This window comes from Etheostoma cragini, chromosome 7 (assembly GCF_013103735.1).
Source record: "Etheostoma cragini isolate CJK2018 chromosome 7, CSU_Ecrag_1.0, whole genome shotgun sequence".
In the NCBI taxonomy this organism is placed as follows: Eukaryota; Metazoa; Chordata; class Actinopteri; order Perciformes; family Percidae; genus Etheostoma; species Etheostoma cragini.
This window is the reverse complement of record NC_048413.1, coordinates 4,336,388-4,363,590: the sequence shown is the minus strand read 5'-3', so window position 1 is coordinate 4,363,590 and position 27,203 is coordinate 4,336,388. Positions and strand designations below refer to the sequence as shown.

General features: G+C 42.8%; 1 protein-coding gene across 7 annotated transcripts; it reads left to right on the top strand.

Annotated features, from left to right (window-relative positions):
* Nucleotides 1-27,203, top strand: LOC117948141 (myelin transcription factor 1-like). 7 transcript variants are annotated; one of them, XM_034877644.1, is made up of 23 exons: nt 1-268; nt 1,034-1,153; nt 1,348-1,402; nt 1,654-1,696; nt 1,789-1,857; nt 2,479-2,723; nt 3,987-5,102; nt 8,779-8,898; nt 9,895-9,985; nt 10,453-10,566; nt 10,670-10,887; nt 11,693-11,895; nt 11,988-12,203; nt 12,279-12,427; nt 18,532-18,594; nt 21,551-21,619; nt 21,864-21,926; nt 22,019-22,102; nt 24,430-24,651; nt 24,817-24,908; nt 25,092-25,195; nt 25,370-25,513; nt 26,116-27,203. In XM_034877644.1, exons 3-23 carry the CDS (start codon nt 1,348-1,350, stop codon nt 26,257-26,259), a joined length of 3,624 nt encoding a protein of 1,207 aa, XP_034733535.1. In that variant the 5' UTR covers nt 1-268; nt 1,034-1,153; the 3' UTR covers nt 26,260-27,203. The 7 variants fall into 7 exon arrangements, with proteins under 7 accessions (XP_034733535.1, XP_034733531.1, XP_034733530.1 ...); XM_034877640.1 differs by having other exon boundaries at nt 2-263; nt 3,984-5,102; XM_034877639.1 differs by having other exon boundaries at nt 2-268; nt 3,984-5,102.

The following is a 27,203-nucleotide window of genomic DNA, read 5'->3' as shown; positions in this document are numbered from 1 at the left end:
GACAGGGTCGGCTGCAGCGCTCCTGTGATCCAGTAGATGGCAGAACAGTGGAGCTTCTGTCCATGGTGCTGAAGATTCGGATGTCTCTGTCCGGGGTGCTGAACTGCTCCGGGCTGCTGGGCTCAGTGTGAGGCTGCTGTCCCACTCATCGGTCCGTTCCGCGGGGTTGGGCCGCGGCTGCTGCTGCCTGCAGTAACTGGAGAGCGTTACAGGGACCGTCTGTCTGCCAGTCAGGAGATGTCGAAGCGGAGGGGGAGGGGAGGGTAAGGTAAGGCTTTATATTTCTCTGACAAAGAGCGTGAAGCGCACTTATTTGTCGGTATTTTTGGGGCCTTGGCTGCGGCTCTTACGGTGGATTCCACGCCGACCCGAGAAGGGTTGACGGGATGAAGCGATATGTAAGCTATTCCTCCGCGGATTGTAGCAGGCTTTCTGGCGGCGTTCCTTCCGCTGACAAGAATATAAGCACGGTCCGAATCCGGCTTTCAAACAGATTATTATTGTCGGACGGGATTTCCGGCCCCTACAATGGCGGCTCGGTGTCGATGCAGTCGATGTAGTTGAAAGTGTGAGCCGCGGAACGCCGGTGGCCTTTGTATGCTTTGTGTTTTTCAGTGTGCCAGACTTGGGAGAGGGGATAGGCCTTGTCCTGGTTAGCAGCACGGCCTACATCTCTCCTGTTACCACACAGAAGCCTCACTTTATCACTCTCTCCTCGATATCGGCATTTTGTTTAGTGTGTGAAATGTTCTGCCAAATGTAGCCTACAGCAGTCCACACACTGTAAGACTCCGCTGCTGTCACAATGTCATGTATGACACACCTTTCTATTCAGAGGAGTTATGTCCGTTATTATTTTCTTCTATTTGAATGTCTTTGATAAAATACAACATTCTTTGTTTTTAAGGGTTTAATGGAGAGATCAGCACACCTACCATAATAAAATATTTCATTAAATATTTTACAAACCATTTACTTTCCACAGTGTTCATAGCTTTTCTAATAACTGTAAAATAATTCTTTTCATCCCCAGCTCACTTTGAAGTGTTTCAGTGTGTTCCATCAAACTTAAAATGAGTTCAAAGGTCAGACACTGAGCCAACGGTGGACCAGGGAGAGCCAATCAACCGTAGAGGACAGCCTCAGCATCAAAGTATCTATCTATCTATCTATCTATCTATCTATCTATCTATCTATCTATCTATCTATCTATCTATCTATCTATCTATCTATCTATCTATCTATCTATCTATCTATCTATCTATCTATCTATCTATCTATCTGTCTGTCTGTCTATATAGTGCTGCACCCCAGAATCATCCCTTCTAATTGCCTCCCTCTGTTCAGATGAGCCAAGACACTACAGAGACACGAACACGAACCCGCTCCAAAGGCAACAGGGGTCAGTACACACACACACACACACACACACACACACACACACACACACACACACACACACACACACACACACACACACACACACACACAAACACACACACGGATGGATAAATAGATTGTACAGTATGTGTCCAAAAAAATGTGCCATGACTAAAGCCTCCACAAAATTAAAGAATCATTTCCTTTTTACACTTGAAGCTTTCGTATGACTTTGTATCTGCATATGCTGACTCTCTGCTTCTTCCCTCTTAGTGTCGTCCGAACCTTTGGGGCAAGAGATGAAGCAGGAGTTAAGGTGAGTGATTTAATGCTTCAACCAATAACTAAGGTGATGCATGACTTGTGTCTCGCGTGTATGAAGTGTGTATTTGTCTTGCTGTGTGTCAGCAGCAGCTGTCCCACCCTTGGATGTGATGGCAAAGGCCACGTCAGTGGAAGATACTCACGGCACAGAAGGTAGGATTTGTACTGGATTTCATCAGGCTTTCTGCACAGCTAGTTCAGTTTTAATAGGCGAGATACCGAGGGTCATGCTTTGGGTATGTGAGCTCTACAAACCCCAGAGAATCAGCTGTCAGATGGAGAAAAAGCTCATTAAAGTACAAACATGCAAACAAATTGTTGTGAGGATTAAATAGCTTTTTGTATTTTAGACAGCATACTGTATGTGATCATTTTATATAAAACCATGTGATAGTTTATGATTTAGAAGATGGGGCATCTAAAATAGATGTTATCTATTGTTATACTACATGTTATATACTATTAAGCCTGCAAGATGAATTGTTATAGAAGCGCAATCTCGAGTCATCGTGTTCACAATATAATCTTTAAATAATTTAGATTTCATGTTTTTATATTTAATGTGTTTTTTATATTTTTTTAATTCCATTTAATTTTACAAGCCAACTGCATCACTAACGCTATGACTTTCTTCTGTAATACTCCCTCTTCTCCTCATTGAAGCCTCTATGTTTACAGGCATGTGGTGATGGGCTATGTGCTATAGGGGCCAAAAAAATCTTGTGTGACCATGTTAGATGTAAACATTCACTTCTGTACCTCTCCTGCTCTCAGCATACTGGGATGCCCGATTGTGAAGAAAAGGAAGCTGGAGGAGGCTGAGGCTGAGGAAAACCACTCTGCTCCCAAGAGAAAGAACCAGCCTGCCACGGCAGAAGCAGAGGAAGGCTTCACAGCAGACAGCGACGCCGCTGAGGAGGAAGAGGAGGAGGCGCAGAAAGAAGAGGAAGAGGAGGAAGAAGAAGATCTCAAAGAGAAGAAGAACAACAACACAAAAAGCAGACCAGAGTCGACAAAAAGTGAGTGAAACCAAAGCTGAGAAGTTACAATGAAACATGAGAGCCTCACTTTCACGATTCGGTTTCACGGTTAGATGCCTGAAGAGTTAATATTTCTAATAATTCACCAAAAAACCAAAGGTTATAGAAACATAAATACAAATAACATGCATTTGTGTAGTGGAACAATGTTATTGTTTATTTTACTGTATGTAAAGCGACCTTGAGGGTTCAGAAAGGCGCTGTTAAATAAAATGTATTATTATTATTATTATTATTCCTTTGCCAGTAACACCTCAGGGCCCACCACAGACCCAAGACTGGATACGTAGATGCATCTCATCATCATTCTGAGACTGGCTGAAACACAGCAGCAAACTGCTGAATCGACAGTCAGATAGGAAACTAAGCTACATCATGTCTAAAACTCTGCTTAAAGCAACCAGACTGTTAAAGGCAGGAGTGCTTTACACTGCAATAAATGCTCATCTCTGCAAAGTAGGCAGCAAAACTGATATTTGGGGCTTAGCCTCTGACCTAGTCACTCCACCACAAGGAAACGCAATGTAAAGTACAGCAGGAAGTAGCGAGAAGTGACCATACCAATTTCCCTTAAAAAAAATGGAGCTATGGAGGTGGGGCTTTATAGCTTTCAGATGAACAGTGTGACAGCAAGCAAGGCAGCAAAAGAGTGAGCAGAGGACTGACAGCTTAAAGGTTAACTTTTTTTTAACCCTGTTTTCCTATGTTTTTGTGTCTAAGAAACATATTGGAACAACAATTTGTTGAAATCAGTATTAAGCGAAAATGCTGCGGCCGGCAGTGGAGAAACACGCTGTAATGTAACCCTATAGGACATGCTCCGATTATTATTCTAAGGCAGTCAACTCAACTCATTTCAGGGCTTTTTCATGTTAAACAAAAAGGATGTTACTCTTTAACTGAAAGGTCTATCTCTGTAGGGATCCTTTCCATAATGTTGTCAAACACTTTGAATAATAATCTGCGGCAAAAACAGCAGTCCAGGTTGAAACCCCCCACCAAAATGACTCTATAAGTGTTCATGATGAAAAGGATACTTTGGATATAGTGTTGGGCATGTGAGAGCAGCAGCACTCTAGGTTGACTGCCTGAATTTGCTTACTGGCTTTAATGATAAAACAAGTCAGATACGGTCAACCACAAGATCAGTCACAATACAAGTGTCGAGTTGTAAGACAGCATGTTGACAAAGACAAACTATTTTTGGCAATGAAATTTATCTAAACTCTGAATCCACAGCAGACTGTTCCCTGGTGACAACAGAGGGTACACAAACAGCAGTTTGTCCTCCAACGGAAGTTGGTAACAACCAAAGCCTCACCTCGGAGACTGAGAACCAAACGGAGCAGGACAACACTAGTGAGGAAGTCAGCCATGATCCTCAGCCGGAGGAAAGGAAGGAGCAGGAGGAGGAAGGTCAGCAGCTGACAAAGGACCAGTTGTCAGAGCAACCTGAAGAAGAACTTACTGAGCCTGAAGAAACAAAAGAAGAGAAGGACAAGGAAGCAGAAGACATAAAGGAAGAGCAGCAAGAGAGGCTAAAGAATATCGTTGAAGAGAAGGTGATAAAAAGACATGTGATGAGCCAGGAAAACTGTGATCACCAATACTCCAGTGGAGATTACAACCATCAGCCCAAAGAATCTACAGAGGAGCAGAGGAAGAGGGATGAAGAGGAGGAGGAAGAGGAGGAGGAAGAGGAGGAGGAAGAGGAGGAGGAAGGGGAGGGAGAGGTCCATCAAGAGCTTGACACTCCTTACACTTTGAGTCCACACACTGAGGGCTGTGAGGCGGAGCTGTCACTCAGGGAAGAGAAGCTCAGCAGCCCAATGACTGAGGAAGAGGAGGAGGATGACGATGAGAGAGAGGAAGAGGAGGATGAGAGACAGGGAAAGGAAGTAGGCGAGGTGGTGGAGGAGGAAGAGGAGGAAGAAGAGGAAGATGAGGACCGAGACTCCAGCAAAGCCTCTCCAACTACAGTGGTTATAGAGGTTCGCTCTGAGGAGGAGGACGAGGATGAAGAAGAGGAGGAAGAGGAAGAAGAGGAGGAGGAAGAGGAAGAGGAGGAGGAGGAGGAGGAGGAGGAAGGAGAGGAGCAGGACCATGTCTCAGAGGGCTCAGGAATCACTGACGACTCAGAGAACTGGGATATGACGCGGGGGAACCTGGGGCTGCTGGAGCAGGCCATCGCCCTGAAGGCCGAGCAGGTGAGGGGGGGCCAGGAGGCGCGCAGTTCCCCGGACTACCAGCCGGACTACCAACCGGACTACCAGCACGACTACCAGCCATACAGCAGCAGCTCCAGCAAGAGCTGCGAGGCTTCTGCTATGACCCGCCGCACGCCGCATTACAGCAAAGGTACACTTCCTGTTAGAACACTGCTCCTTTGTATTATACAGTATGCAAGAGTGGCTTTCTATGATTGGTGAATGTCACATATTATTTACTATAGTACTTTTTATACTACTATTTATACTATAGTACCATTTCATGTTTGTCACCCAAATCCATTTATTTTTTGTACATTTATTGATTCAATTTACACAATACAGTCTGAGAGAGGACCTGCCACACTTCTCAATAGGAACTTTCACCTTGGGAAGCATTACAATCTATATCACTCGAGCAACCGTTCTGTTGCCTTAGTGACAAGGGTGGTCACCTGAGGACGAATCTCTTCATCCAATGATGCCTCCACAAGCTCAAAGCATTTGGTGTCCTTGTACACATCTGAACCTGTCTGTCTCAAGAACTCTGGACCAGAGAGCCAGCTGGTGTGCCTTAGGTGGGCTGCTGGACTGAACCTGGTCCCGTAATCAGCTGATTCTGATCTGCGCTGACATAATTCCACTGTTCTGGTTTTGTGGACTTCCTCATACAGGATCCACGTAGAGCAGTTGTGAATATAACCTAGGACTATTCTACTGTCTGTGTAGAACTTGCAGTTTCAGGTCACTTTCGTCCGTAATCAGTTCTGCCAGTTCAACTGCTGAGACAGCCACTGAGAGCTCAAAGCATTGGACAGTGTGAGCAGGGTATGGTGCCAACTTTCCTGTGCCCATGATGAATCCCACATGGCACTGGAGATCAGTGTCTATGACCCTGAGGTAGGCTACAGCTGCCATTGGCATTGTTAACCCTTCTAAAAAGATGTATATCTCTCTCTTTGGAGTGCATGACAATGAGACTGGTATGTAGGGCCTGTAGATTTTGAGTTTTTGGAGTTCAGTGAGTGAATCAGTCTACGTCCTCCACTGTGATTCTTTTTTGGGGGGAATTTTAAGCATTGATTGTCAAAGTACAGATGAAGACGTGAAAGGAGAGAGAGAGAGAGAATGACATGCAGCAAAGGGTATCAGGTCATGGATAGTTCCTGTACATGGCATGAATTAGCTGCGTCCTTTGCAGCACATTTGTTCTGAAGATGTTTAATTTGAATGGCTTTTGAACGCTTCCAAGACAAATTTCTCCCACAATTCCCCAGTCATGTGCATATGGTGCATTATGAGCATTGTACTGCTCTCGTACCTTGTGTACACTTGGAATATGCCACCCTAGCAACAGAAAGGTAGAAGCATTGGGGTTAGGTGGTGTAATTTTGTCTGTGACTAGTTGCAGATGAGGGAAGTACTGTGTGATATCATGTATAAGAATTTCAGATCTGTCATCAACCTGGACTTTGGTTAATGCAGACATGTGCTTATTGCTATTACCCCTAATTTCCACCTTCAGCGGAACGGCTCCGCTGTTTGTCGGCTCCGTGCTCCGCCGTCCTTCAATACCCACTAGGTCCGTATGTGTTGTGGAAAGGCTGTGGCCATGACTGACAGCTGAAGTCACATGGAACCTCGAGATCTCGCAAATTCACGTATGATTAAGTGATATAAAAGGATGTAGTTTCAATAAACAGAACCACAAAATTGATGAGGTGGAGGTGGGGCTGACATTTACTGTCAGGTCAGGTAGGTGTCTGCCTGACTTTGCTGACTCTACCTCCAGAAGTATATCTCCTAGCTCATTGAGCAGCTGGCTGTCCTTGTTGGAGGTTCTGGGGAAATCCTTCAGTTTTTGTAGCAGGACATGTTCAATCATCTCATGCTGCCAAATCATGATCACCTGCTATAGGATTGTGAACATGAAGTGACCTGATCCACATTGCTTGTGAGGATGACTCTGGGCTGAGCCACTTTGTGAGTAGGTCCTCTCTGGCTGTTAAATTGAGATATCACATAGCATCTTGGGAAAACGTTTTTCACGCATAGTAGTTTTTTTTTTGGGACGGTCAACAAATGTTAACAGCCCAGAACTCAACATTTCTCTCCGGACCAGGTATTTTGCCAGGTATTGTGGTAGTTCACATTCATTGTCTCTAAGGCTGCATGTTGCATAACTTCCAGCATGGTAAGTAACTCAGGTACAGTAATTACTACCATGTGAATTGTACAGTTAAGATAGCACAGACCTCAATAGGAATGCCCTTCCAATTTAGCCACTAAGCAGAGCAAATTACCAACATGTGTAGTATATATTCATCTAGCAACAGAAGTAACGTTTTCTCTTCACAGATTAATTTTCCCAGTAAAACTCTCATTCTAACATCATTCTTCATCTTGACTTAGGGACATATCAACTCCAATGCTTCAATGAAAGGACTTTTTCTTAGCAACGGTTTTGTACGCAGTCTGTAGCTTGCTCTTTGTCACTCCCTGATGTGAGTCACGCATGCTCAGATGGAAATGGTTTACAGCATGTGTCATACTGAAATTTGTCAAATCTATAAAATAATAAACTTTTCTCATTACAAACACTACCAGAAGATGGAAATCATTTAAAAAACGTTGTAGCTGTCTATGGTTGTTTGATTGCTAACATTTAGTTCAAAACACCATTCTAGTGACAGCCTTTGTTGTGTTTGATGCTAACTTGTAGCCAGCAGTGAACAAACTTTGTTAAGTAGGTCCATTTTTACTGTATTGACATTACAGAAGTCTCTTGTTAGCATCTTGTATGCTACTTGCCTCAAAGAGACACATGCACAACTCAAATCTGCCCTCGACTTACATCGGGGAGTGACAGTCTTTGTTCAACTGACAACAAAACGGAGAATAGAAAGCTAAACTTAAGAATGACTAAGCACTAACTAAAATGTCCACTAGGGATCAGTATATGCAAACTAAACAGGGCTCTGAGAACAACACACTTTATGTTAAAAATTACAAAACTAAAGTATCAATACTACCACTACTTTAGTGTTTGTTATAAGTGTGAATACCAGTGTCACTAGGATCAATAGCATAGAAATGGACACTCACACACACTGTTCCTGTTGGCTGCACTGATCACTTTTTACTTCGGGATTCATGCAATAAACATTTAAATTTAGCATTAATAACCATTGCGCGCAAGTTACTTAGAAAGCAATAATGTCACTCTTTACTTATTACTCCCTACAATATTACTTTACTTATTACTAAATATAAAAAGTGGAAGTTACCTTACTCGTTAAATTGTTGTTGTAGTATAATTCAGGCCTGTGTGTTATGTGTGTAATAATAACAGAGTGTACATTTTCATGGTCCCACATTTCCCCTTGTGGGATTAATAAAATATACATTATTATTATTATTATTATTATTATAACAAATCACATTTGGGTAGCGTTACTGGAGCGTTACTTGAATTAGTAACTGTAATATAATTATTGTTTTGGAAATTGTAATCCCTTACCCTGCTTGTTACCATGGAGAGTAGTACTATTACAGTAATCTATTACAAAGTAATGCGTTAGTAACCAACAATTGCATGTGCTGAAGTCATTACCAGAGAATAGTAACAAGAAATGCCTCATGTTTAGCAAATCCCTTAGTGGTAATGAAAATGTACTCTTAATGACTCAGAACACATCATAGTGCATTAGCCCTGACCTGTTAGTACTTGATAATAGGTTATGTGGTATCGCCCAGCCCATGTACTACTTACTGATGTGCTATCATTCATTGTTGCTGACATCTTAATCCCCCCATTCTGTGTTTAGACAAGAAGGAGGTGAAGTGTCCAACCCCAGGGTGTGATGGGACAGGCCATGTTACTGGGCTGTACCCTCACCATCGCAGTCTTTCTGGATGCCCTCACAAAGACAGAATCCCTCCAGAGAGTGAGTACAAGTTACCTTTCACCACGCTGCAGAACACCAGTAGGGATCTATTTCTCCTCAAGCATATCCTGTCACTTTCAGAGTTAGTGCAGATGCAACATTGTTGCATTTTTCATTTGGTTGGGTTAACTTTCTCAAACACCAAACACTGTAAACAAATGTTGCACATTGGAAGAGGTTGCTGTTCTGTTGGGCAGAACATCTGAGGGAAACTGGCTGAAACTGCTGCCCTCAGAAATAATGGAGCAAGGCCATCTGGTTCTGCTTTAGTGTTTCTAATTTTTTTAGACGAAGTTGAACAATAAGCAGCTGACAGACAGTGAGCAAAGGAGAGATGAGAGGGATATGATTATGTCAAACAGACAACCAGCGGTGTGTGCTCGTGTCGGGGATTTGAAAGTTATCGTCCCTTAAATCAGGTAGAAGGTTGAAAACTGCAGGCTAGGAAATGTTCTGTTTTTGGTTCACTTCCTGTATTTGGGTTGGATCAAGTTTCTCATCTCGAGTGAACTAGCTCACTTGGAAGCGAACCGAGAGCCCCGTTTTCAAGTGGACCATAGTTCATACGAAGGACGTATGGCGAAATTCAAGCAGAAACACAGCCATCCCGGAACTGGAAGGGTGTGAATATAGACTAAGTTAAAACTAACAGGACTATCTCTCCAAAAGCTCCATGGTACAGTTGAAACCAACCAAACAGCAAAGAGTTCACAATTTCAACATCCAGACCATTGTTACTGTGATATTCAATTCCTGGGCAGCCTGGTTACATTTTGTTACTTTTGTCATTATCATTACTACCAACAGTAGTATTACTAGTACTGTACTACCGCTACTACTTCCTGCTATTATAAAAGACTAATACCACTACATGTATTTCCTCTACTGTTTTTCTAACTTTTAACTACTGTGTGTGTTGCACAGCTACTTTTTTTATTTCTTCTGCTGTGATGTGAAACAGACTGACCTGAGTGTGTGTCTGCTGTGTGTCTGTAGTCCTGGCCATGCATGAGAACGTCCTGAAGTGTCCCACTCCTGGCTGCACAGGCCAGGGCCATGTCAACAGTAACCGCAACACACACCGCAGGTTCATAACACACACATACACACGCATGCACGCACACACACGCACGTGCACAAACACACAAACATACATACACACCAGATGTTCAAATTCAGACAAGAATTAGTGATTTAAAGTTTGTATTTGCGACTAGAGATTATTATGAGGATTTTTCTCACACAAATCTATAAATAATAACATCAACGCTGTATCCTATATAGTCAATGATTTGGCAGACTGTCAGTTTTTAATAATAGTTTCTGAGTCCTTTGGAGTCCAATTCTGGAATATTTGGAATGAAAAGAATCAAAAATGAAGATTGCATATTTGCAAAAAAGTGAGTGAAAGCCCAAGGGGAACCAATCTCATCTAATAATACTAACACACACTTACACTGTCTGTAGAACAAACTCTTGTCTGCGTAAATGTCTACCTATTCATGACAAATTTGTAAATGAAATGCAAACATTTGGATATGTTTTTCCTGTCAGTCTGTCCGGCTGCCCCATCGCAGCAGCCACTAAGCTGAACAAGAGCCAGGACAAGCAGGTTCATTTACAGGCTTCAGCCAGCGAACCCTCTTCCAACTCGGACAGAGTGCTCAGGTGAGATATGGCAGATAACTGGTCACTATTTAAATGCATGGATAAATACAACCATGTCCATGTCACTATAGGGATAAAGCATAACTACTGGCTCTTCCTCCAGGCCCATGTGTTTTGTGAAACAGCTGGAGATCCCTCAGTACGGCAGCTACGGGCCCAACACAGTGACCACCACGCCTCGAGCTAACCTGGCCAAGGAGTTGGAGAAATACTCCAAGGTGTCTTTTGACTATGCAAGCTTTGATGTCCAGGTGTTTGGAAAGCGTATGCTCATTCCAAAGACACCCAGCAGCACTGAAACGTCACCCAAAGCCTTCAAATGTAAGAGCCACACACCTCGCCTGTAGCCTTCGCTTCTGTACTGGAGTTTGACATGCCATGTGTTCAAAGGCTACTTGAAGTGTAACTCTGAGAAAGCAGGTCATAGATCAACTTGTAGAGGATAACACAACTTTGGGCAACATGCAAAATGATATCCACGTATCTCCGTCCTATTCTTCTTCCTCTTTATTGTTGGAATGGAGTGATTAATTCCTAGGCGTATTTCTATCATTGTCTCCACAGTCTTTATCAAGATAAAAACAGACATTCATACAACGGATAACTATAAAAAGAGATTATAAACAAGAAAAGGTTGAGTGCGTTCTGACACCCATTAAAGACAACAGTCAAACAACCACATTGCGAGGGACAAATATCAGAGATGAAGAAGACTGATGAGCAGAACCTAAACACAATCTGTGGATTTTCAGCGGTGATCCAGAATGAAAATCTGCTGAATGTTTCTGCTTGGTGTGGAGATTTGTTAACATTCCGAGTTGTATTTAAAAAAACAACCTGCGAAACTGTGTCCAAAGATACCATATGGATATTCTTCAGATTCTGTAAACAACATTGTACCTTCAATGTATTTCAGAACGTCAACACTACATTTAAAGCATTTTTTCTGTTAAATGGTATTTACACATTGTCAGTATTTGGGAGCACAAATTAGTAAATTAGTAACTGATATTACTGTAGCTGGTAACTACCAGCAGCAGCTATGTTTGCCACATTTAGCTAAAAAAAAGGTGCACACACACAGTATGATGTTTCAGCTAATTCTTTCTGCTTCAATCCCACACAGCTAAATCATTCCCTAAGGCCTCTTCCCCCAGCCACAGTGTGTCAGGAGGCTTTTCTAAGAGCGCCTCATCCTCAAGTAGTTATGACTATAGCCAAGATGCAGAGGCAGCCCACATGGCAGCCACAGCCATCCTCAACCTGTCCACTCGTTGCTGGGAGAGACCAGACACCATCAGCACCAAGCCCAGGGAGCCCTGCACCAAGGTGCACACACATCCTGTGCACGGCACGTACGCTCATGTTCTCTGATTCTTTGCTCACTTTGGGCTCACTGACTGTGTATCTGAACCCTGTAGGAGTCGGACATTGAAGTGGATGAGAACGGCACCTTGGACCTCAGCATGAAGAAGACCAAGAGGGATGATGTGCAGCCTCCAGAGCCTTCCTCATCCTCGTCTTCATCCTCCCAACACATGGGAGCCCCCTTGTCCCAGGGCCACACTCCGCCAGAGTGGGAGGGGCCACTGGACTTCACCAAACAAAGTGGAGTTAAAGAGGAAGACCACGCAGAGGTATGTGCCTGCAGGGTCACCTCACTGTGAGCATACAGACTGATGGTGATGCTGAACCTGGTTTCTGTTTTTCAGGTGGAATACACGGCTCCCTCATACACCTCATCTGATGGTGAGGAAGAGGACCAGGAGAACCTGGAGGACAGGAAGTACCCCGGTGAAGTCACCACCAGCAGCTCCAAGCTCAAGTTTCAACCCAAAGACAGCAAAAAAGACATTCTTGCGTAAGTCACAAATTCAAAACATTATTTTCACTTTTCAGCCCGTACCATTTTAGGCTGGGTTGTTTCTAGCGGCAGCTTTGGCGATAGCATGTAATTGCAGGCGGGCCTCTGGGACTTCATCCCCCTGAGTTTCTGATTGACATCGGTAGAATGAATCTCTCACCTGCACAATGCCTTCACATGCTCCAGTCCACACTGAAAACAGCTGAGAGCAAATACATCCATTAAGATACAGGCTGTGTGTGGACACACGCAGCCATGGAGATGATAGAGCTGGGAGGCAGTGGCTAGCTAACATGGCTAACCATGCAAACAAGGTCAAATGTGCTAACGCAGCTAGCGGGATTACTGACCAAGGCTATTGGGGAGGTGTGATGTTTTCCAGCATTGTTACCATGTTATGTGGAGAGTCTGAGGCACCTTCCGCTAGCATTCCATTGACTCCCATTCATTTTGGCTTCACTTTGACAGCAAATTAATTTAAATCTGAAGCGTTCTCAAGACTGTTTGTCCACTGTTTATTTCTAAAGAAACAGGCCTATGTATAAAAGGCTCCATTACCTTGTACCTCACGGTATGGCTCCGTAGGAGATCTTTTTATAAAAATAGGCTAACAATTGTGTGATAACCACGCGGCTTTCTGTTGCACTGTAGAGAAATTACTCAGGAGAAGCTCGCAGACAATCCGGGGGACGTGGAGGCATCCAGTCAAGTTTTATTACTAAAGTTAACTAGCAATTTAGTTATAGCAATAATTTCCCTGTGCCTATGTTATCTCTTAAAATATCCCTATTAGATTGAATTCATATCGTAAGTTCTTGAATATCATTTTATATAACTTCTTAATATTATGCATGAACTTAATATGGCATACCACCGTTATGATTAAAAATAAATCAATACTATGCAAAATGAGAAAAATAATTCATCAAAATACTTTTGTAAAGTTGCTCCTGCTCCTACACTCATGGACAGCTCCTACTCACGCTCTCCGTCTCTGCAAGATTGGGAATAATTGAGATTTTCTCTTAGCACAACTACCAGAAGACTTTCAGACATGTTGCTCACGTCACATCTACGTTGTCAAGCTCCATTGGAGGCAGCGCAGAAACGCTCAGCTATCACCGGAAAAGTGTTTCTAATTGACTTAACTGGTCACAAAGTCATTGCGTTGCTGTGTCCATTTCTTTTACTGTCTATGGTCTATGGTATTAGGACGGTTAGCATGTAGAGTTAGCAGTCAAACGAGTGGAGCTTTTAGCCAGTTAAAGCCCAGCCCGGGTCAAGTTAGTGCATTTAGCCAAACCGCGGCAGGCATGAGACACAATCCCAGTTCAGAGGCAGAATGTGATATAAATGTTAGCTGATGAAGTGGAGGCCGAGGAAGAACGTGCACCACCACTTTCCTCTTATTTGCCTAACCTGGGGAGGAAAGGGCTGAACGTCCCCCCCGAACCTCATATAACTAACATTAACTGGCACAGCATGACTAAGAGTGCTAACATCTGAACCAATCTTGGTATCAGAAAGTGCAAGGAAAAAAGGGGTGTTGTTGGTGGTGCTGCCTTCTCCCGAAGGTAACGTAAGCTTGGTGAGCAGGTCAGTGATGGCAAGTGATAGTAATCTCTGAAGCTCTCTACGGGGTAGCGGAGCTGCTTAAACCCGCTGGCGGCGCCCTGACTGAGAGCCATGCTGCTCTGAGGCTTTACGGGTGGTTAACAGCCTGACTCTTATTTCCTGAATGTTCGCCCTGAACAGCAACTTCATGAAAAGCGGGTGGTTCACATGGAGGACAGACTAAAGTTCAGTTTTTTGTTTATTTTTCTTCGGACTCAAAGTTGAATGGTCTTCTTTCTCTGTCTGCTGCGCCGCCATTGTGAGTCAGCACTACTGAAATGTAGGCGCTCGATTTACGTACCATTTCTTTGCATCTTTCCTGGTTTGAAGTTAACAAATTTCTGGGGAAATTCCCGGCGCACAGCCGCTCATACACAATAGATAAAAAAGAAATAAATAGAAATAGAACAGCAAAATATCTGTGTGTGTGTGTGTGTGTGTGTGTGTGTGTGTGTGTGTGTGTGTGTGTGTGTGTGTGGTGTATGTGTGTAATTATGAAAAAGAATAAACTTGTAAGAAGTAAATGTAAGATGAGTAAGCATACAGTGAGGAAAATAAGTATTTTAACACCCTGCTATTTTGCAAGTTCTCCCACTTAGAGATCATGAAAGGGTCTGAAATTGTCATCGTAGGTGCATGTCCACGGAGACAGACATAATCTAAAATTTAAAAAAATCCAGAAATCACAATGTATGATTTTTTAACTATTTATTTGTATGATACAGCTGTTAATAAGTATTTGAACACCTGAGAAAATCAATGTTAATATTTGCTACAGTAGCCTTTGTTTGCAATTACAGAGGTCAAACGTTTCCTGTAGTTTTTCACCAGGTTTGCACACACTGCAGAAGGGATTTCGGCCCTCTCCTCCACACAGATCGTCCCTAGATCAGTCAGGTTTCTTGGCTGTCGCTGAGAAACACATAGTTTGAGCTCCCTCCAAAGATTCTCCATTGGGTTTAGGTCTGGAGACTGGCTAGGCCACGCCAGAACCTTGATATGCTTCTTACAGAGCCACTCCTTGGTTATCCTGGCTGGGTCATTGTCATGTTGGAAGACCCAACCTCAACCCATCTTCGATGCTATAACTGAGGGAAGGAGGTTGTTCCTCAAAATCTCGCAATATATGGCCCCGGTCATCCTCTCCTTAATACAGTGCAGGTGCCCTGTCCCATGTGCAGAAAAACAGCCCCAAAGCATGATGCTACCACCCCCGTGCTTCACAGTAGGGATGGTGTTCTTGGGATGGTAGCCTACTCATCATTCTTCTTCCTCCAAAAACGGTTAGTGGAATTATGACCAAAAAGTTGTATTTTGGTCTCATCTGACCACATGACTTTCTCCCATGACTCCTCTGGATCATCCAAATGGTAATTGGCAAACTTAAGACAGGCCTTGACATGTGCTGGTTTAAGCAGGGTAACCTTCCGTGCCATGCATGATTTCAAACCATGACTTCTTAGTGTATTACCAACAGTAACCTTGGAAACGGTGGTCCTAGCTCTTTTCAGGTCATTGACCAGCTCCTCCCATGTAGTTCTGGGCTGATTTCTCACCTTTCTTAGGATTATTGAGACCCCACGAGGTGAGATCTTGCATGGAGCCCCAGTCCAAGGGAGATCGACAGTCATGTTTAGCTTCTTCCATTTTCTAATGATTGCTCCAACAGTGGACCTTTTTTCACCAAGCTGCTTGGCAATTTCCCCGTAGCCCTCTCCAGCCTTGTGGAGGTGTATAGTTTGCTTTCTAGTGTCTTTGGACAGCTCTTTGGTCTTGGCCATGTTAGTAGTTGGATTCTTACTGATTGTGTAGGGTTCACAGGTGTCTTTATGCAGCTAACGTCCTCAAACAGGTACATCTAATTTAGGATAATAAATGGAGTGGAGGTGGACATTTTGAAGGCAGACTAACAGGTCTTTGAGGGTCAGAATTGAAGTTGATAGACAGGTGTTCAAATATTTATTTGCAGCTGTATCATACAAATAAATAGTTACAAAATCATACATTGTGTATTCTGGATTTTTGTTTTTTTATTATGTCTCTCAAAGTGGACATGTACCTACGATGACAATTTCAGACCCCTCCATGATTTCCAAGTGGGAGAATATGCAAAATAGCAGGGTGTTCAAATACTTATTTTCCTCACTGTATATACAGATATACAGATGACTAAGAAATGGCATATTGCTCAGGTCACAGTGTTTGATTTTGATTTTATTTTCACATCAGCAACTCTTTCTGGGGTCCACACAAAACATATACCAAGAGCAGTATGACTAGCAATATTCTTTCTATACATAGTCTTCTTCATATACTCTTATAAATATTACACTTAATACATAAGCACTGAATATAGAAAAGGTACAACACCTTTTTATACATATAAATATTCCTTTACATAAAAAGTACAAAATTTAGTTACAAAATATGGTAACAGACGAAGGGCCCTAAGATGTTGCTTCATATGTTTTTTAAAGCTCACTTTATTATGCGCTTATCAATCTCAGCCAGAAGTAAGTTCCATGCAACCATCCCTCGATACAATACTGTACGTTGCATTGATTGTGTTCGGGATCTAGGAACTGTGGAAAGAGGTGACACTGAGTGATAATAAATAATACATAGTGTTGTGTAAACAAATCTTACTCTTTAACAAAAAGGTCAGTCTCTGTAGGGATCTTTTCCATAATGTTGTCAGACACTTAGAATAATAATCTGAGTCTGTCAGCTTTTTGTGGACGCTAACTGACGCTGACCATCTGTCCTGTAGGGTTACATTACAGCTTGTTTCTAACTAATGGTGAACATCTGTCCTGTAGGGTTACATTACAGCTTCTCTCTGACTATTGCTGGACATCTGTCCTGTGTAGGGTGACAGTACAGCTTGTTTCTACCTGATGCTGAACATCTGTCCTGTAGGGTTACATTACAGCTTCTTTCTGACTATTGATGGACACCTGTCCTGTAAGGTGAAAGTACAGCTTGTTTCTACCTGATGCTGAACATCTGTCCGGTAGGGTTACATTACAGCTCGTTTCTACCTGATGTTGAACATCTGTCCTGTAGGGTTACATTACGGCTTGTATCTGACTAATGTTGAACATCTGTCCTGTAGGGTTACAATACAGCTTGTTTCTGACGGATGCTGAACATCTGTACTGTAGGGTTGAATTACAGCTTGTTTCTGACTGATGCTGAACATCTGTCCTGTAGGGTTACAATACAGCTTGTTTCTGACGGATGCTGAACATCTGTCCTGTAGGGTTACAATACAGCTTGTTTCTGACTAATGCTGAACATTTGTCCTGTAGGGTTACAAATCTGTCCTGTAGGGTTTCATTATAGCCCTGTTCACTGCTGCTGGTTACAGCGTTCTCAAATATTGATCAGTCAGTTAGACAGCAATGCATAGGCGTTGACTTTATTGGGGTCGGTGGTGATGATCAGACTTTGTCATGAGTCATTTTGTATCCACCATTTTTTTGAAATCTTTGAGCTCAGTTTTGTTAAAAATAAAATTAAGTGCATAACACATATAGCCTAATTTTTGAGTGACAGATGCCAACAAATCCCCCAAAAATCTTTATCCCTACAGGGCAGGCTCAAACATGCTTAACGTGGTGTACTGTAAGCAACTGATCACCAAATTTCTCATGGCCATATCTTGTCATGAACACTTAAGCCTGTCAAAATAACTAAACCAAAATCCAACAATTATAGAAGTTCTCACATTGTTTTCTTCTTGATTGGCGTCTATGGGGAGGAAAAAGCTTAACGTGGTACCTAAACAATGAGAAAACTATTTCTCTCTCATATTGCTCCTCATAAACACTAAAAACTGTTGAAAAATTGAACCAAAAGTTTGGTGATGATTAATCATTGTTTAGTTATATCAAATCACGTTAGGTTTTTTTCCCATTATGACTTATAAAGCCCATGAGAACCGTGGGGAGTCATCCCACAGCCGCGCCGCTGCCCTGCTGAAAATGTGAAGCAAGGAACGCTTAATGTCAGATAACGTCCCTAATAACAGGACTTTGGGTTAGATTTTTTGACAGTTTTCAGTGGTTATGAGGATCAATATGAAAGAGACATTTTGTAATTCTTGTAATGTTTAGGAACATTAAAACCACGTTTTTATCCATTAACATTAGTAAGCTACAGGACGTCTTTTAAAACATGATCTGTGCAAAAAAGACAAAAAAACAAATGAAATGTACAATGAAATGTACAATGAAATTGTACCCAGCACTTCTAGAAATCCACTTCCGAATGCGTTTCTGTCCCAGCACATTTCAAACCAATTCAATGATGATCAATTCAACTGACGCCCATGCAACAATGCATGGGGAAATGGCGCCTTGGTTGAAATAACCCTTTAATTATATTTTGTATTATCTGACCCCAATACAATACTCTCTTAGTTTTGATGTCATTATAAGCAAAAGGCAGACGGACTGATCTGTGAGTGTGTGTTCTGGCTCTAGATGTCCCACCCCAGGATGTGACGGCAGTGGGCACATCACTGGCAACTACGCATCACATCGAAGGTAAGTCCTGCACTCTGACTAGGAAATGATAAGCTAGGTATGTTTGCTTTGCAAATCTGTGGTGTGCTGTATTAACAGATGTGTTGATTCTGACTGGAATCATTTCATAAGGAACGAGGAGTGATTGGTCCATTTCATCCCATTTCTCCAGTTTGACGATTTGTTTGTGGAAATACTGGAAAAACAACTACTAAATATATTTCCTGAAAGACTCAACAAATCTGATAGCAGGCTGTGGAAATGTAGATAAGCATGACACAAAGCTTGAATTGGGCCAGTACTCACCGGTACGTTTCTGTCCAACTGAGTACCACAAATGCTTCTAATCAATGTAGGTACTGTAGTTAGGTAGGTGTGTTACTGTAAGCGTTGAATTTAAATAGGTCCCTTTTCTGCTCAAAAAAGCCACAAGGAGGCCAACTGTGCAGCTGTGTTAAGTACAATATGTTGGAAGTTGGAAAGCTGGTGGATAAGAGCACAGATTGGCAAACATCATGGCCTGTACAGAGGCTGGCCGTTTTTCATTTATGCACATAATTTATTACTTGTATTTCATTGTTATGAAATATTCAGTCAAATGAATAATGAGTGCACTTACTCGTGCCCACACATACTGCATGCACATGATTTAATGGCTGTGAGTAGATTACACTTTAAAAGACAATTCCGGCACAAAATGAATCTAGGAGTTAACACATGGGTATCGAGTCGACCGTACTCTGGGATATGTTTTTATGCTAATCAAATGTGACCAAACCCCAAATTAGCTGATGCGCTAGTCATCGGGGCACACAAAAGTAGAAAGAAATTGCTATTTCTATACCACTAACAAGGCTCAAAATAGCAACGCACTTCCACGCTAGCTTAATGAGGGTCCCTACATGTAAATCCATATATGTAAATCCAAGCATTGAGAAGTAAGTGTACAGATTATAAAATGATAGTTTACAAAGACTGTACCTTGACCATCATGACAAGTTAAAACCCGGAACGCCGTGTTTGAGCCATGTTACTTGTTACTGGTTGCACATCATTCCTGGTTCGTGGTTTGACTGGTCATGACTGTTTTCCCAAGATGTACACTTGTTTAGGATTACATTAATTACATGTAATCCTAAGCATTATGCATTAATGCATTAAGCATTATGCTAATTTGAGCCTAATTAGTGGTAAAGAAATCAGGTGTCCCGACAACTAGCATTATGAGCTAATTAGGGTTTTGCGCAAAAAATGATCACATTAGATTAATATGAAACATATCCCATAAAACGGTTGACTCAGAACCCATTTGTCAACCTTTAGGCTCATTTTGTGCCGGAATTGTCCTTTAAGCACTGGCATGACAGGCTGCTCTCTTCTGTTCATTCATCAGTATGTATTTGGGATAAGACTTTTCTAGGCCTTGTTCAGACCAAAGATTTGCGACGAGATAAACAAGTTTTAAAATGTTTCTGGGGAAAGTTTCAGCAATGCGAACCAGCCCCGTCTCAGCTCGACTCAACAACAGTCAGCAGTGTGGCTGCAACTCAGCGGGTCAAATCTCCAGAGGCTGGTGTTAGAACGCAAGAGGCGTCTCCTGTTTCAACAGCCAATAGAGAAGTCGGCTGATCGAGTCAGCTACAAACTATAGAAATAAAACGGATCCATAATCCAGTTTATTTATATGTTACAAACTTGTTAACTTGTGGAAATGGCAGAGTTTTAGACGGAGGCTCAATGAGTGTTGCAAGCGCGGTATGTGGCGAAGAGAGCTAGAGAGTGACTGAAGAGAGCGAGCAGCGATGAATCACAGAAATGGAACAATGTTTTCTCCGTTTCATCTCTACTGGAAGTGCAGTTGTAGCAAGTATCTCTCTATCACTAGTCTATATCCGCGACTTTCCACTTCCGGGATTGCTCCATTGCTGCGGGAAATTTCCCCATATGTCAATTTTTTCAATCGGATATCTGTTACCTTGCTCTTACTTTGCGTTGGTGTTCTAACCTCCGGTGGATTCCTGAGGACTATGGTTACCCGGTCCTCAGATCTCTGCAGGGTAAATCAAGACAGCTAGCTAGACTATCTGTCACATCAGAGTTTTCAGTTGCACAATTAAAACTACTGTTCCACCAAAACAAACACAAAAAGTTCTCTCCGGAGACTATTTTGCAGCAGCAACTCAGTTCCATTCGGCGCTTAGCACCGCCCGAGACGATCGTGATTGGTTTAAAGAAATGCCTATACAGCAGAGCACGTCCCTCCCATCCAGGAATGCCAGACCTTCCTGCACGGCGCTGTGGAGGAAGGTCTGGCAAAGGGAAACTAAACTTTCTCTATCCTCATTCATATTTTAAGACGCTAACAATAAAATCGAGCTACAAAATAGCCTGAAAAGTCAGAAGTAAGAACGCAAGTGACAGAGCCATTGCTGTGGAGATGATGCGCCGTCTTGTGTTGTCTTATTGGTGTAAACTGGTAGCTCTAAGAACGCTGCAGACCCGAGATGTGCAACTTGCAACTGGTCTTTTTGAGAATCTTTGGTCTGAACTGGGCTTTACGAATTGGAGGAACTACACCGCAGTTCTTTAAAAAAAAAATAGAAGAGCAAAACCATTTTCAGATGATTTGATAAGACCCACCCACTCCATTCAAATGTGGCCTCTATAGGTCTAATGTAGGCACCTTCAACACATAGAGAAGGAACATGACACATACACACACACACACACACACACACACACACACACACACACCCACACACACACACACACACACACCCTTACACACACACACACCCACACACACACACACAGCTCCTCTAGAGATCAGATACTAAAAGTGACTGGTGTCCTCCCTGTGTGTGTCCTGGCTCTGTAGTTCAGTTCAGGTTCTGGCAGTTCTCTTTCCTTCACTCATACTCAGACATCCTGTTCTCAGTCTGGTTTTCTGACGTTCTCTCTCTAACCTATCTTCCAGTCTGTCAGGCTGTCCTCTTGCTGATAAATCACTTCGGACCCTCATGGCTGCCCACACAGCTGAACTAAAGTATGTCTGCTTTCTCCTGTCTCTCACCTCCAACATGTTCACTGAACACTCAGTCTGCAGCTACACCTCTGTCCCTGCTCTCCTTGTAACACTCATATAAAATAGTCAAAGGAAATCATAATTAAGTCCAATATTGAAAAATCAAAACCAATCAAAAACAATGAGCCCTAATTTTTTAGTGAGAAAAAGCAGTCTGCTCCTAGTGTAAGCGTGTGGAATGATAGAGCGCCTGTGTGTGTCTCAGGTGTCCCACTCCAGGTTGTGATGGATCAGGCCACATCACAGGAAACTATGCTTCACATAGAAGGTAGGTGGTCTTCTGCTGTTCTGCATGCTTCACCATCACTCACTCTGTACAGATGGACACTGTGATTGGTCCTCTCTGTTCCTCTTTGCCAGTCTGTCCGGATGCCCTCGAGCCAAGAAGAGCGGGGTCAAATCCACCCCCACCAAGGACGACAAGGAAGACTCTGAGCTGTTGAGGTGAGCAAAATGATCTCCTCCCAACTGAGCAACGCAATTGTAAGATCAAGGCTAGGAGTGAACAGTCTAGGGCTGGTCGATATGAAGAAAATCAAGTATCACGATATTTTTTAGCAAATACAGTACCTCGATATCAATACCACAACAATAGTGTGGTGTTTACTATTGGTGCTTTCTCAAAATAATTACACAATGGGATTTTTGATAAATAATCATCTGTAACAACGCCCTTGTCATAGCACGATATAACGATACCCAAAATCTTAGACAATATCCAGTCTCATATGACGACATTGATATAATATCAATATATGGCCCAGCTCTAAAAAAGATTTGATCACTTTTTCAATTAAAACTTACTTTGTTGATTTTAATAATCACCAGACAATGAATTGTAATGTTTCTGTTGCCCCCCCCCCCCCCCCCCCCCCCCCCCCCCCCCCCCTTCCCATTACCACATACACTTACATAACATGTACTTCCTGGTATACACAAGAACTAATCTAAATTTAACAGAAAGGTTGTCACAACATTAGTCTATATTGACAACGTTCTACTTCCAGGATTGCTCCGGTGTCGCTTGAAAATCTGCCGGATGCATGTCTTTTCACCTTCTGCTTTCTTTGTGTTGGCGTTCTAACCTTCGGTGGATTTCCAGCCCACTGAACTGCAACCCCTCCCCACCCCCACTAGTCCTCGATATCCTGTCCATACATACTACAAACAGGATTGGAGATAAAACGCAGCCCTGGCGGCGGCCAACCCTCAGCTAAAACTAGTCGAACTTACTGCCGAGAACCTGGACACAGCTCTCACTTTGGTCATACAGAGATTGGATGGCCCTGAGAAGGGACCCCCTTACCCCATACTCCCGCAGCACCCCCCACAGTATCTCCCGGGGGACCCGGTCATGCGCCTTCTCCAGATCCACAGAACACATGTAGACTGGTTGAGCATTCTCCCAGGCTCCCTCGAGGATCCCAGCAAAAGTGAAGATCTGGTCCGTTGTTCCACGACCAGGACGGAATCCGCATTGTTCCTCTTCAACCCGAGGTTTGACTATCGGCCAAACCCTCCTTTCCAACACCTGGGAGTACACTTTGCCAGGAAGGCTGAGAAGTGAGATATCCCTATTATTTGGGCGTTTGCAGTCTTTATTTTTGACAGGACAGCGGAAGACATAAAAGGGGAGAGAGAGGGGGAATGACAAGCAGCAAATGGCTGCAGGTCGGAGTCAAACCTGGACCCGCTGCGTTGAGGAGTAGACCTCTATATATGGACAGCTGAGCTATCTGGCCACCCTGGTCCCCTTTTTTGAAGAGGGGAACAACACCCTGGTCTGCCACACCCTATGCATTGTCCCAGACCTCCACGCAATGATGAAGAAGCGTGTCAACCAAGGCAGTCTGTCCACAACCAGAGCTTTCAGCATTTCAATTCAATTTTATTCAATTCAATTTTATTCATAGTATCAATTGATAAGAATAGAAGAGAAGTTATCTTGAGATACTTTACAGATTAGGGCAGGTCTAAACCACAATAGCATTTACAAGGACCCAATAGTTCTAGTATTTCCCTCCAGAGTAAGCAACAGGTGCAGCAGAGGCGATTGTGATTGGTTGAAAGAAATGCTGATAAACCAGAGCACGTTTTTCTCCAATTCAGGAATGCTAGGTGGACTAGCTAGAGCTTCCTCTGCAGCGCTGTGGAGGAAGGCCTGGTAATGCGAGACTATCATGAAATTTACTGAACACATCCAAACTCATCAGAGATTAAACACTATGTTTCTACTCTAACACCATCCTCAGGACAAACTTTCATCTAAAAAAAGCAGATTATCATATAATATACTGAGCACTTGTTCTGAAGATGAGAAATGTGTTTTCAGCTGCAACCCCTCAGGACAACCCTTACATCTGGAGCTCAAAGGATAGCACCATATCACTTTTCAGAGTAGTCACAGTTACATTTTGATAGACACACACATTGTGTCACATACATTACACTATTTTAACTATGCATCATTTGATTAGATGTATGGAGTATGAAACACCAATTATAGATTGGTGGAAATGTAAGAAGGCAAAATTCAGTGAAAAGTAAATGGGAGAGTAATCTGAAAAAACGGAGGATGGACTTGAAGGTAATAGTCCATTAAAATATTCTGCGACATGTACTGCAGAAGTGATTTTTTTCCTTCATCACTGCATTCTTTTATGATTATAACTGTAAAACCGAAACACCAAATTTGGATTGATATGTCCACTTGTGCTAGCCTCTTGCCAACTCCATCTCACCTCCTCATGGTGCTTTGTGTCTGTGTCCAGGTGTCCAGTTCCTGGCTGTGACAGTCTGGGCCACATCAGCGGGAAGTATGCCACGCACCGCAGTGCCTACGGCTGTCCGCTGGCAGCCCGCCGGCAGAAGGAAGGTCTCCTTAACGGCACTCCCTTCTCCTGGAAGGCCTTCAAGAATGAGGGCCCAACGTGCCCAACGCCAGGCTGCGATGGCTCCGGCCACGCTAACGGCAGCTTCCTGACACACCGCAGGTGTCCTGACTCACAGCGCTATCCACACAAAGCATACAGTTTAGGCCTACAGTTTAGTTGTCTTCTACTGTGTCTACTATTTTCTACCACTGTAGACAAAAATACTATGTATTTATATGCTGTTAGAATGTAAGGGCTCTATATCTGATCAGCTGCTCCTCTCAGCCTGTCAGGTTGCCCCAGAGCGTCGGCCAACAAGAAGAGATCCAAATTCCCCGGAGACGAGTACATAACTGCTAAGTTCCGTGCCAGTGATGGTAAGAGACAATCCTTTCACCTCTGCCAAACAGTTAGTCCTGGATCAAACATAGCATGCACAGACTCAGAGATAGAGATAGGAGCCCCAGGTGATTTCCACAGTTTAAACGTAGGACCATTCTGGGCCTGGCATGGAAATATGTGGGTGGCTATTTTGTTTGCTAATTGTGTCTCTCACTCAGTTTTGGACAACGATGAGGACATCAAGCAGCTCAACCAGGAGATCAACGAGCTGAGCGAGTCCAACTCTGAGATGGAGGCCGACATGATCAACCTGCACACTCAGGTGAGATCAGACACCCAATAAGTTTTGAATTGCTGTACAGCCAGAGTATGCCAGCTTGTCCTAGAGGACAACAATGCATCCCAAAATATACAGTATATACAGTTTATATTTTTTGGGTTGTATTGTCAAGCTCTCCGTGTTCAGAACTGTGTTTTGTGTCTGTCCCTGCTTCAGATCTCTTCAATGGAGAAGAACTTGCAGAGCATGGAGGAGGAGAACCAACATATCGAGGAGAGGAATGAGGCGTTGTTCCTTGAGCTGTCGGGACTGAGTCAGGCCCTGATCCGCAGCCTGGCCAACATCCGGCTGCCCGCCATGGTCAGTACAAATGAGATCTTTCAAAGGTCCCATGACATGGTGCTTTTTGGATGCTTTTATACAGGCCTAGTGGTCCCCTAATACTGTATTTGAAGTCCCTTAACATAGACCTTAGTGGTACCACTAATTCAGCCATGGTGCAGAATTTCAGCCACTAGAGCCAGTCCCACAATGATTTTTCCTTTGGACGTGGACAAGGTGGAAGCTGGTGGTGTGGCGTTGACCAACTGCCACTTTGCTCATTTGAAAGCCATGATGTTTCTCTCTCACGGGTGGGCCAAATTCTCTGGGCGGGCAAAGCAGAGAAAGGGGAGGTAACCTTAACATTCCAGATTGGCCCATCTGAGCTTTCATTTTCTCAAAAGCAGAGCAGAATACCCAGGGCTCGGTTTAAACCTATCTCCATTTCTAGCCACTGGGGGACCATAGGCAGGCTGGAGGATCATAAATGTAAAAATACCTCATAAAGTGAAGCTTTCATGACATGGGACCTATAAACACACCAGGAAGAAAGACTAGAATTCCCTCCAACTAGGATAATCAATTTTCTTAATCAGTTCATAAAAACAATTCTTTTTATTTTTGAACTTGTGTGTATTCAGCAGGAGCCGCTGTCAGAGCAGAATTTGGACAGCTATGTGGAAACCCTGACCCACATGTTCACCAATAAAGACTGCAACCAGAACCCGGAGAACCGGGCTCTGCTGGAGTCCATCAACCAGGCGGTGAAGGGCATCGAGGTGTGACAGACGGGAGGAACGCAGGGCATTGCCGTGACCACATCAATCTTTCTTTCCAAACCCTTTAGATACTGTATGTAATTAATTCTTCTCGTTTGGAACTTTGTCATCTGTTCTATGCATTAGTTTGCTGTTTGCATGTATCTTTACGATGGTATGAGCGTGAACAGGTTAGGGTGTGGATGTCAAGTGTGCTAGCACACTGGAATTACACAGTTACTGTGAGCAAGGTATCCACAGACAGGTACAGCGTGCAGAACAAAGTCAGGATGCAGTATAGAGCCTGAGTTAGTTAGTGAACACACCCCGTCTCCACTCAATAATGTTGATAGTATTCTATATGAATATAGTGATGTTGCACATCCAGGACTAGTTTATAGATTCATTCTTACTATTGCTGTGTTACTGTTTAAGTCCTTTTGCAAATGTTGGTTTAATAACGTATTCATTCATGTCTGCTGTATTATTTTTTATGTCAACCTATTTATGATTCATTACCTATTTATTATTTTTTAAGTTATTTTCAAAATGCTACCTGAGAAGATTTTAAATGGTAACAAAGAGAAGGAAATCATTTCCTCTGCATTGTTGAACAAAGAGGAAATATTTTAAGATATCACTATGAATTGTTTTATATATCTTATTATTTATTGAAAATACTGGGATCTTTTTAAGTGCAAATATTTTGTAACTGAAAGTTTTTTAATAATTTTCTAAAGATTTTCTTTTTTTTGGTGCTTCTGTTTATATGATTTCCCTTTTTATTTTCACAAACTATTTTGAGTACATTGCAATACACCGGGAATATTGAGCTGCACATATTTGGTATTTATTTGGTGATGAAGAAAAAAGTGATTGTGAATATTTATTTTGTATTGTCTCTGTGTTAATTATGGCTGTGTCTGAATAAGTCTAAGTTGCTTTTAAAATAAAGGTTAACCCACAGTGAA